The 12,172-nt window shown below is 43.0% G+C and overlaps 1 protein-coding gene across 9 annotated transcripts in view; it reads left to right on the forward strand.

Annotated features, from left to right (window-relative positions):
• The window catches only part of SH3GLB1 (SH3 domain containing GRB2 like, endophilin B1), a 34,937-nt gene extending 23,050 nt beyond the window's left edge, over window positions 1-11,887 (forward strand). For all 9 annotated transcript variants that reach the window (XM_085882293.1, XM_085882295.1, XM_085882296.1 and 6 more), the window contains 4 exons: window positions 6,098-6,187; window positions 6,302-6,402; window positions 6,747-6,933; window positions 10,231-11,887. In XM_085882293.1, the coding sequence (XP_085738419.1) occupies window positions 6,098-6,187; window positions 6,302-6,402; window positions 6,747-6,933; window positions 10,231-10,341 (489 nt within the window). In that variant the 3' untranslated portion in view covers window positions 10,342-11,887. The remainder of the gene's footprint in view (window positions 1-6,097; window positions 6,188-6,301; window positions 6,403-6,746; window positions 6,934-10,230) is intronic.
• The last annotated feature ends 285 nt before the right edge of the window (window positions 11,888-12,172 follow it).

Consider the following 12,172-nt stretch of genomic DNA (forward strand, 5'->3'; position numbering starts at 1 on the left):
CTACCACTGCTGAGAGGATTTGCCTGAAAATGTATTGATACACAGTTAACTCAGAGTTTACTCTTTTATTCTGCTTGGAAGTGTGTCGATATATCATCCATGACTGTGAGAGTTGTTTAGAGCATGAACAGTGTTAGGTTCACCTCGGCCTGCTGCTGTTTTGTCGATTTTTTTTTCCATCCTCTGTCATTCTCTCTTCCATGAGCCTTGACCTTTGAAAATGTCAATGTAAGACTTTATAAAAAAAATTGGATATGCAGCTGAGGCTCGTGCAAGACCAAGCACACTAAATGGATCAGGACGTAACAAACAAAAACAGGACGCAAAACAAGCATGCATGGGGTGGACAAGATGAAGAGAGAAAGAAACTCCAAGGAAGGAAAACTGGAAAATTGGAAGGAAGGAATTTGGGTGGAGTTAACAAGGGTATAAAATGTCATGGTTTTGTATTGGGGATGATCTGAGATGGTGGTAAACAGCTGTCTTGAAGACCTAAAGGAAAGAATGAGATTGAAGAGAATGTGGAAGTTGATTCCTCAGGTGGGGAGAAAAAAAGAGTAACAAATGAGTGGAGGTGAGCAGTGATCATGGATTTGGGTAGTTTCACACAGAGGGGTGACTGTGGACTATGTGAGCCCTGCAGAAACCTGTGGAAGACGATGCAAGGAAAGAGGGTGTACAACCGGAAGGGAGGTGGAAGAAGACAAAGAGACCACCGACCGACCTGTCTGCGATGGCGAAGGGAGAAGCCCATCGACTCAGCTTCGTTGTGGGACATTCCAATAATCTTAAAGGCCTTGGTTTCCACGGCTGCATGCTGAGTGAGATGCCCAGTTGACGGCTGGTTTTGGAGACCAACTTTGAAACGTGGCTTGCCCAAGAAAGTTTGTGGCTGATAGTGAGACTCGGAAGTTTGAATGACAACTTCCTCAAAAAGATTGTTAAGAACGTAGACAGGAGGGTTTGCCAAAATGTCCTTTCGGAGAGGGATAGTGAGTGTGAGATTTGTCAGGATTAAAAGACGTATTGCAAGTGTTTGACCAACTTGTGATTTTTGTTTGTTTGTTTGTTTTCAAGGTCTGAAGAGAGGGAAAAGGCTTCAGTCTGCCTGTCTGAAGGATGAAGGATGTCATGGCAGAGGGTGGAGTGATCAGCAAAGAGATAAAGAGGCTTTTTCAGAGATTCAGAGATCATTGATTAAGATCAGGACTAAGACTGGGCCCAGAACACTGTCTTGGGGCACTTCAGCTTTGACAGGGAGAATAGATGTAAGGAATCTGTTGAGTGCCACATGATGGCTACAAGAGCGGAGAAGGTCAGTAAGCCATGTGTGGAGTGACCTGGTCTGAAACCAAGTTGGTGGTCTGAGATGAGATTGTTGAGAAAAGGAAGGATTTCATATGCACTGGGATGATGGATTGTATGACCTTGCTGATGCTTGGAAATATGCGAATAGGTCTGCAGTTTGGGGGATCAGTTCTTGCACAATTTTTTTATGCAGTGCAGTGATGTTGGCAGATTTACAAGAAGATGGAAGATGACGGTGAAAAATGAAAAGGGCAGAGAGAGGATGTGCAAGAGCAGCAAAGCGGGTTTTTCAGACACATGAGCTGATGCTGTCCGGTCTAGTAGCAGAAGCCGAGTCGAGGGTTGAAAGAACCTTCACCTTCTCAGGTGCAAAAGACCCAGCGTCTAGGAGCAGATGGGTATGACAGGGAAAGATGGGTACCGAGAGTGAGCGATTTGGGGACACAAGATTTGGAAGCAAACACAGAATTAAGGCATTCAGCCTTCTCACGAGCAGAGCCTGCTGTGGTGCCATTTGAAGAGAGGGAAGGGATGGAAGGGGCGCATACTTCAGTGACAGACTTGATATGGTGTCACCAGATTTTATCGGAGGGAGTCAAGTTTGAGAAGTTCATTTTTGAGGTTGGACAGACATCGTTTTCTGGCTCTCCTAAGAGTGGATACATACTTGTGGACTTTTTGTAATGCAATAAGATTGCCTTCAGTTGGATTTGCCTTCCAGGAATAGAAGGCAAGTTGTTTCAGAGCAACTGCCTCATCACAGGATTCAGTGTACCATGGGTGGGATGAAGGGTAGGATAATTGAAGATGAGATGGGATGAATCTATGCATGAGAGACAGCAGGTTTCTGTGGAAGAATTCTCAGGCTGAGTTAACATCAGGGGCAGTAGATATGGGAAACCAGTCCTGAAGAGAGATTGCTACTTACAATCCCTGCCAACCTACTCAACAGTGAAATTCCAGACTCACCGGCATTGAGGCAGTTCTGAGAAGAGCCAGAGAGATGTTGACTTTCACAAGTATATGATCAGGTGAACCATTGGCCCAGAGCAAGAGCTGAACACATTTGCAGGGAAGTTATTCATCTTGCACATTTTGCACCAAGTCCATTTTGCACCAAGTCCAGAAGGGAAGATTTGCCATTGGGGGAAATCTGGCTTGGAAGGTTTACAGATCGAGTCAGTCCCATGGAGTCGATCTACAATTGTGATGTGTGATCTACAGTGGGGAGAACAAGTATTTGACACTGCCAATTTTGCAGGTTTTCCCACTTACAAAGCACGTAGAGGTCTGTAATTTTTATCATAGGTGCACTTCAACTGTGAAAGACGGAATCTAAAACAAAAATCCTGAAAATCACATTGTATGATTTTTAAATAATTAATTTGCATTTTATTGCATGAAATAAGTATTTGATCACCTTCCAACCAGTAAGAATTCCGGCTCTCAGAAACCTGTTAGTTTTGTCTTTAAGAAGCCCTCCCATTCACTCATTACCTGGATTAACTGCACCTGTTTGAACTCATTATCTGCATAAAAGACAGCTGTCCACACTCAATCAATCAGATGCCAACCTCTCCACAATGGGCAAGGACATCAGGGACAAAATTGTGGACTTCCACAAGGCTGGGATGGGCTACAGGACAATAGGCAAGCAGCTTGGTGAGAAGGCAATAACTGTTGGTGCAATTATTAGAAAATGGAAGAAGTTCAAGAGAACAGTCAATCTCCATCAGTCTGGGGCTCCATGCAAGATCTCACCTCGTGGAGCCTCAATGATCATGAGAAAGGTGAGGGATCAGCACAGAACGACAAGGCAGGACCTGGTCAATGACCTCAAGAGAGCTGGGACCACAGTATCAAAGAAAACCATAAGTAACACACTATGCCGTCATGGATTAAAATCCTGCAGCGCACGTGAGGTCCCTCTGCTAAAGCCAGCGCATGTCCAGGCCCGTCTGAAGTTTGCCAATGACCATCTGAATGATCCAGAGGAGAAATGGGAGAAGGTCATGTGGTCTGATGAGACCAAAATAGAGCTTTTTGGTTTAAACTCCACTCGCCGTGTTTGGAGGAAGAAGAAGGATGAGTACAACCCCAAGAACACCATCCCAACCGTGAAGCATGGAGGTTGTAAACATCATTCTTTGGGGATGCTTTTCTGCAAAGGGGACAGGACGACTGCACCGTATTGAGGGGAGGATGGATGGGGCCATGTATTGCGAGATCTTGGCCAACAACCTCCTTCCCTCAACAAGAGCATTGAAGATGGGGCGTGGCTGGGTCTTCCAGCATGACAACGACCCGAAACACACAGCCAGGAGTGTCTCCGTAAGAAGCATCTCAAGGTCCTGGAGTGGCCTAGCCAGTCTCCAGACCTGAACCCAATAGAAAATCTTTGGAGGGAGCTGAAAGTCTGTGTTGCCCAGCGACAGCCCCAAAACCTGAAGGATCTGGAGAAGATCTGTATGGAGGAGTGGGCCAAAATCCCTGCTGCAGCCTGTGCAAACCTGGTTAAGAACTACAGGAAATGTCTGATCTCTGTAATTGCAAACAAAGGTTTCTGTACCAAATATTAAGTTCTGTTTTTCTGATGTATCAAATACTTATTTCATGCAATTAAATGCAAATTAATTATTTTAAAATCATACAATGTGATTTTCAGGATTTTTGTTTTAGATTCTGTCTTTCACAGTTGAAGTGTACCTATGATAAAAATTACAGACCTCTACCTGCTTTGTAATTGTGAAAACCTGCAAAATCGGCAGTGTATCAAATACTTGTTCTCCCCACTGTACAATTGAAAAACATTGGAAGTGTTTGTGGTTTTTTATTTTTATTTTTTTGGATTGTTGCAGTTGCTTCCAAACTCCATGAAGCGCTCTTTTCCATCCAGTTGTTTTGCTGCATAGAGTTCAAATCCTGATGTGTTGCGAGTGAGTAGTTTTTGAGAGAATTTTTTTTCTTTTTTTCATAGTAATAATCCAACAAAATAGGTATTTTCCTATAGACTTGTACAATAAGAATTTTCTTGCTTTGCCCGACCTCAAAAAAACCTGCACCACACTCTTTACAGAGTGTTGGTGCTGCCGAAGCAGTTTCTTGGTAAGGGTTATACTGGGTGGTTTGCCATTTCCTTCCCAGTATGTGCATGCTCTATCCTCTTAAATGCTGAGCATCAAGCAAGGAAGCAGCACGTACCATTTAAAACGAGAAGGGCACTTTTTGACGTCCAAATATGCTGACGCCCACATTATTACATGATTATACATACTTGAATCGAGTTTGATTTAAATCCCTCAACCCAGATTCAAAATATTAAATAATTCTGGCTGCCAGACCATGCATCCAGTCAACTTGAAATTCCAATCATATATTCCACATAACTACTACATGATAATTGTAAAGTTTCACATCGATGAAGCAGTTGCAGAAAAGAAAAAAAAAATTAATATTTTTTCTTCAATCTAATACGGCTGCCAAACCATGTGACCTATCAATTATTCCTGAACAAACTTGGACTCCCATGGCTTGGGGGACATTTGTGTGAAGTTTCACCTCGATCTGTCCAGCCATTCTGGAGGAGGTTTTTTTTAAGGTTTTGGGGTAAAATCCAATATGGCTGCCAAACCATGTGACCGATGATATCATATGTATGAACCATTTGCTCCTCATGAATAGATGGTCATACATTTAAAGTTTCACCTCGATCTGATCAACCACTTCAGAGAAGAAAATTTTTGAAGGTTTTATTTTTATTTATTTATTTTTTAAACAATATGGCTGCCGAATCATGTGACTGATGATGTCATCAAAATTTTTCTTTCTGTGTACTATTTTTATCCCTGGATGACCCTCAAAAAATTTCATACTGATCGGATGTGGCGTTCTACAAATGCAATTATGACGTCATAATGAGGGCACCTATGATGTCATAAAAAACTCATTCACCATGAGGAGTACTTGCCATCTGCCAAGTTTCAATTTTTTTTCCTTGTTGCGGTTTCAGAGCTCGAGGTCCAAAGTTTTCCGTTTTTCCAATATGGCTGCCACACCATGTGACCTATGACGTCATTATCAATAAAATATTCCACCTGAGTAGTCACTCCTTTCGTGAAAATTTGCTGTTTAATTTTCAAGTCAATTGGTTGAAAAATGACGATTTTCAAAATTTGACTTCAAGATGACCTTTGACCTAAAAAAAAATAAGGGCTTCTCAGTTGAGACTACTTCTACAACTTGAAGTTTCATGAAGACCAGTTTTAAATTGTGATCTGTAGGCAATTGACAGATAGACAGAATTACAAAATCAACTGACAAATATACTTCAAAAATCTTCAATTTTTGCAAGGAACAAACAGATAAACAAACAGACAGGGGGTGAAAACATAACCTCCTTCACCTTCGGGGCGGTAATTAGCACAGACAGACAATCCCAAAACATAATGCCTCCGGTAACTTCGACAGCAGAGGCATTAAAAAAAAGAAAGAAAAGGCATTGGCAAAAAGTCTTTGGTACGACTTGGTCAGGGTTTGAGCCACCGACCTCTCAGACTCAGGAGCATACACTCCAACCATTACACGTTCGAGCACATGACATTTAAACTTCTCATCCGTGACCTCAGATGGCATTGCTTGTTTTAAAAGTTTTGAAATGACAGTTTGGGGTTTGTACACAAGGCTGTGGTTAAAATTTTTCCTTTTGCTCTCTTTTAAAACGATCCTTTACTCATGACTCTCATCCATTTTTTTTATTTTTTCCCCATTTTTCCCCCCTTAATCCGAGCAGGCTGAGCAGGACTTGCGAGTGGCGCAGCTGGAATTTGACCGGCAAGCAGAAGTAACTCGGCTTCTTCTGGAAGGTCTCAGCAGCACTCATGTATGTGAGCGTTATGGTGGCAAGTAGAGACGCTCGGGACTCGCTGCCCACGTACAAGTCGTACAGGGCAATCGAGTGGGGTGTGTGATGACTCACCATGGGTGTGGTGTGCAGGCGAATCACCTCCGGAGCTTGCACGAGTATGTGGATGCGCAAGTTACGTACTACGCACAGTGTTACCAGTACACGGTGGATTTGCAAAAGCAGATTGGCAGGTGGGGACGCACGACACCACAATGTGCGGTACTCCACACAGCTCGTTATTGGCCTGTGCAAATAACAGGAGCACATTGCACAACTCGCCTTGTCACAGCAAATGTTCACGTGACCACATTCTTAAACATTTATTTCCATTCGTTTTACTTTGATGTCTCTCTTAATATGGAAAAACGAGGGGGAATTGGGGGTGGGGGAGGGCAGTTGCTCGGTAATCAGCAAAAGCAGCAGCACCACTGATGGAGATGCACTGGTTAATGGTACTGTCAGAGTTGGCACATTCCGAAGAAAACCTGTCCTTGCATTCCCCCCGCCCCCAAAACCTTACCTCCTTGGGACATAGCACCCCAACTCCACTACCTGCACGGCCCCTGCACCCCAACGCGCCCCCTTCGAGCACCATCCCTCTGGCCCCCACGCCGGTGACTGCTGATGGCGCCAATCTTGGACTGGCCGGCCGCAGGAGTGCTCGAGTTCTTTATGACTATGATGCTGGAGACAGCAGCGAGCTTTCTTTGCTCGCAGATGAGGTGAGACGCTTACTTTGTGGGAAAAATACCAAGTTGCCAGTTAAGCTTTTGTTGTGCTGTGTTACAAAGGAAACAGACCGGCTGAAGGTGTAAATTGCAAACGAGGCTATGGAATGAAATGGGAAAACTTGAGCAAAAAGATGTACCACCCACCAGACATGCGTACTGGAGTTGCCGGACAGAATCCCAAGTCAGGCTTGCACACATGCATGATTATGCAGATGCTGTAACCTCATCCCATTGGCTCTAAAGCTTAACTTTCTCCCCATGTTTCTGAGCTGTTTCATGCTGGAAGCCATTTGATGTGCCATGTGTTGCTCGAGGTCATAAATATTACAAAATTAGGACCTTGCCTATCACAACCATTTGAGATGGGTCGGGGGTAGAAAGCTTGCACACATGCATGCTTACACCCTCCACCACATTTCCCAGAAACTTGGTACAAGTATGTATAACGATGTAAAGAGAAACCGATTTGATTAATGGGGTCAAGATGTCAAAGGTCAGAGATCCCGTTCGGTAAAAATTCCGTTACTGTGCTAACTTGTGAACTACTGATGGGATTTTGACCATACTTGGTATGAGTACGTACTGTAAATATTATGATGTAGAAATGACCTGATTAGAGTTTGGCATCAAGAGGTCAGAGTTCATGTCAGGTAAAAATGTGATGCTTGAGAACAGCTGAAAGGATTAAAAATAAGACTTGGCACAAGTGTGTATAATGATGTAAAAATGTGGGTAGAGGCATATCAGTCGACGTCGAAGAGTGTCATTCTCGTTACCTCTGCCATCTGCGATGGACGGAGGTTATGTTTTCAACCCTGTCTGTTTGTGTGCAGCATATCTCAAAATGTGGGGGTGGGGTGGGGGGGCAGGTTGGGTGTGTGACAAGAACGAACCAATTCGATTTTGGTGAAGATCTAGATCCATACAAGTGATTCTTCACCATTGCATGATAGGGCTAAAAACGATACATAACATGATGTATCAACATGTGATGAACAGATTCAGATGACACTTGGACAGGTCGGGTGTGTGATGAGGAAGAGTTGATTCAATTTTTGTGAAGATTTGGAGACGATAAATTAATTTTTGTTTTTTTAAATGTAATTCTTCACCATTGAGAGATGGGGCCAAAAACGATATATTAGCACAATATTTCAAAAAGTTGTTGATGAATTATGACAACTTGATAGATGAATTGGGTCGGTGACGAGAACAAGCCGATTAGATATTGATTCAGGTCTGGATCCTCATGCGTCCCATCATTGCGATACAAAACTGAAACTGTCAGTCTGGCAGAGGTATACGCTCTACCGAGTTTCCGTTCTCGTTACCCTCGCCAGAGAGGGTATTGCGTTTGTGTCCGTTTGTTTGTGTGTCTCTCTGTCTGCCTCTTTCTTTGTCTGCACAGAACATGAGTGAGTGTTTGTCTCTTCAACCGCTTGTTGGATTGAGACAAAATTTTCACCATAGGAGCGACTACTCATGTAGAATGTTTTATTGAGAGTTATGATGTCATAGGTCGCGTGATGTCGCAGCCATGTTGGAATAAGGAAATACTTTGGACCTCTATCTCCGAAACCGCACCAAGGAAAAAAAAAATAGAAACTTGGCACATGGCAAATACTCCTCATGTGGGATAAGTGTCGTTTTAGCTCACCTGGTATGTTATTCTGGGGAGCTTATGGGATGGCGCGTTGTCTGTCTGTCCACAAATATTTGCAACTTATTCTCGGAAACTACACATACGATTTCGATGAAACTTTACCACAATGTTCATCACCATGTATGTACCAAAGCTTGTTCACGCCAGCTATGTACCCCCCCCCCCACCTCCCACGCAAAGTGGTATTTGCTTTCGTCTCAGAAATGACACACAATTCTGAAGAAACTTCACTACAACCTTCATCACCCATGCTGCACCAAAGTTTGTTCATGCCATTAGAAAAATCGGGGTGTAAGGGTGTGAGGTGTGGTTGTCCACCTAAATATGTATTTGCTTTCTTCTCCAAAACTACACACACAATTTCGATTCAACTTCACCACAAACTTCATCACCCATGATGTACCAAATAATGTTCACGCCATTAAAAAAAAATGTTTTGGGTCTCAAGGGGGTCATCGGGAGGGGGTGGGGATTTCCCTCCCAAAATATGTAGTTATTTACTTCTCTGTTACATCTTTTGTGGGTCATCCATGGCTACCAGTGGTTTCCTGGTTATCTTATCCAGGTGAACACCCAGGGGTATTGCCCCTGTGTTTGTATTATGTCATAGGTGCCTTTGTTATGACGTCGTAATTGCATACATAGAACCATACATGTAATCGGTATGAAAATTTTTTGAGGGTCATCTTGGGAAATGTGAATCCTATTCAGGTTCCTCCTGATGACTTCATCTTTGTTCTTTGCTTGTTTGGGTTCCTTTTGATTATTCCAATTCAGGACAGCACCTGCTTGGTCTTCCATTTGATTTGAATTTTAATCCCATTCTGAATTAAATTGAATAAAAATAAACGTTATGGGTCAGGGTCAGGGTCAGGTGTCCGATCAAAGTGGGACGTCTTGGTGCCTGATCATCACTGCCAGCAGTTATAAAGTGACAGTTCTATTTATGTCTATTATTAACTATGTAGCACACCAGTACACAAACACCACACAAAATACGCGACACAAACACCACACAAAAACAAGTCCCGGTGAGGGTCTGCAATCTCTGATTGCTCTTTTTCTTGTTTCGTCATGAATGCAGAACCAACAACAATATGGAGATGCAGTTTGTTATACTTTTTTGTGTCAGGAATGATTTTCCCAAACCTAACTGAATAAGTAAAAACGTCAATGACAAGGTTACAATGCGGTCAACTTCCACCTCGCTGATATTGAGACCATAGACACAGCATGAACGTGGCCGGAAGGCAGCATGGTTGAGTCTTGGAGACCAGGATTGTTTTGGGGCAAAAATAAGAGCAGTGTGTGGATGGTGTTGTAATGTGTGAGTGCAAATCTATTGAAAACGGTACCCTCGCGTGCTCCACATACCATGTCGCCCTCGTGTGTTCCCTGTGCAGTGCCCCATTCCCCGTTTTCGGCTTTGTATTGAGAAAGGAGTGAAAAGATGGAGTTTGAAGAAGTTTAAAACAGAAAGGAGATGTTTGCTTTACTCTTGTACAACCCATTTTATTTTGTAATGTCTGCCTTGGACATGTTTTGCACGATTGCTTTTGGAAAAGCTTTTGTTGAACGCTGTCTGTGGATGACAAACTAGTGGCTTTGTGTCCCCCGCCCCCCAGGTAATCACCGTTTACAGCATTCCAGGCTTGGACTCAGATTGGTTAATGGGGGAGAGAGGAAACCAACGGGGAAAAGTGCCGGTGACTTATTTGGACCTTGTGAAGTCCTGAACAGCTGGCACATGACCTCGGGCATCTCGCTCTGCTGCCTGAAATCGCATTTCCTTATTATTTTTCATCTTGTATGTCAATATTTCATCCACAGTAACTGCCCTGAGTTTTTGCATGCACGTGTGGTCTGTAACGTGTTTACTTTCATACGTTGTCCACCGCTCATGGCAACAGATGGCTGTGATAGTCTGATAACTAACGTGGGGAAGTCGGACCTAAACAGCTTTCAGTGTGTGTGTGTGTGTGTGTGTGTGTGTGTGTGTGTGTGTGTGTGTGTGTGTGTGTGTGTGTGTGTGTGTGTGTCCCTCCATGTGTGTGCTTGTGTTCATGCATGTTTCTTTTGTGCACCTTGCTCTTTTTGTTTTGTTTCTTGTTTTCTTTGTTTAACATGAGTTCATCCAAGATGTGACGCTCAAGGTGCTGTTTGGGCGTGCGACCAAACGGTTGTTTGTTTTTCTCCGTTTGAAAGGTTGTGCCCCCTGCATGCTGCATCCGATGCCTTTTGGGCCAGTTTGTCATGACGTCAGTGTTTGCCTGCGCTTCCACCTGCACTTAAATTTGTAAATTGGTATTTTTGAAGAATCCACAGCATTTGGCCTTGAATTACATAGTTGTGCATTTTGCCTTTGAATTTGAAATACTTTATTACCCATGATGCAATTCTGTGATTGTTCATGATTGAGATTTTTTTTTTTTTTTGGTGCTACACACAAAGCGAAAACTCGGTATCCGTTTTCAGATTAAAGGGAGCTCATGGTGGGTCTGCTCACCATCACAGTGTGATTATCTCCATAGTGATTATACCGAGCCCAGCTGTTGTGTGGTCTGATCCGTTCCTGTCCCCCTGAGTGGTGACAGGAAAGGATCAAATCATCTTTGTCCTTTTCGATGCTGCATTTACCATTTGTATGACGGCCTCGTTTAAGATTTTAACCCCCTCTGGGCAAATTCATTTAAAATTAATATAAGGTTGGCTAATGGCTACGAAGAGCTCCTCAAATGTCAAAGCAAGTGGGTTTTTTTGCCTAACAGCAAACTACGATGTTTAGTGCTTGTTAGAGAGAGTAACAAAAGGTCCCTCCCTTCTCCTTTACTTGGAGTGTTACAATTGTTACTCATCAACACAAAAAGCTGAACTGCAAAAAAATTAGTTGGTTAGTGTGGTTCATTTCAGTTCATCAGGTAATCTGTCACTGGACCACAAATTCCCCTGTAGTAAAGCCATCCACCTGCAAATTGTAAGCAAACTACATCATGCTTCTTGCTGAACTTGTGTTAACGCATACAGTAACCTTGTACTTTAGTTCCAAAATATTTGAACCCAAGTTTCAAGTCTGCAATAACCACCACAGCCCTGCCCCACTCCCCTCTGAGACCTTTTCATTAACATCTTGTCTGGGGACTAGGGCTTTGGGAGGTTAAGATATCTTTCACCCATATCCAGTTTTAATGCCCTGATTAAAGACTCATCTTTCAAAATCCCAAGTCATTTGCACACATTGTTCCTGGTTCCTGGTGTACAATAAAGTTGCCTGCAATTGTGTGATTAAGTCTTTATAAAGGAATGATGAACAAATAAACAGCATGTTTGTGTCTATTTATAAACATGATCCTGGAAAAAAAAATGTTTACTTTTCTTTTTGTTGCTCAAACGAGGCAGTCTTTAAATCTAAGAATGGCCTGGATGCGTCAGGACCATTCTGATCATTTATAAAGTCTAAAAATTGTGTCTCCAAATGATTCAATAAGGAATGAGGGGAAGGGGTGGACAAGATGGCTGCAGAAGCAAACAGGAAGGAAAAACTGGAAATTGGGAAGGGGGAGGGATTTG

The sequence above is a fragment of the Eptatretus burgeri genome, chromosome 5 (genome assembly GCF_056783735.1).
Source record: "Eptatretus burgeri isolate ZD-2024b chromosome 5, Ebu_testis_v1, whole genome shotgun sequence".
Taxonomy (NCBI): Eukaryota; Metazoa; Chordata; class Myxini; order Myxiniformes; family Myxinidae; genus Eptatretus; species Eptatretus burgeri.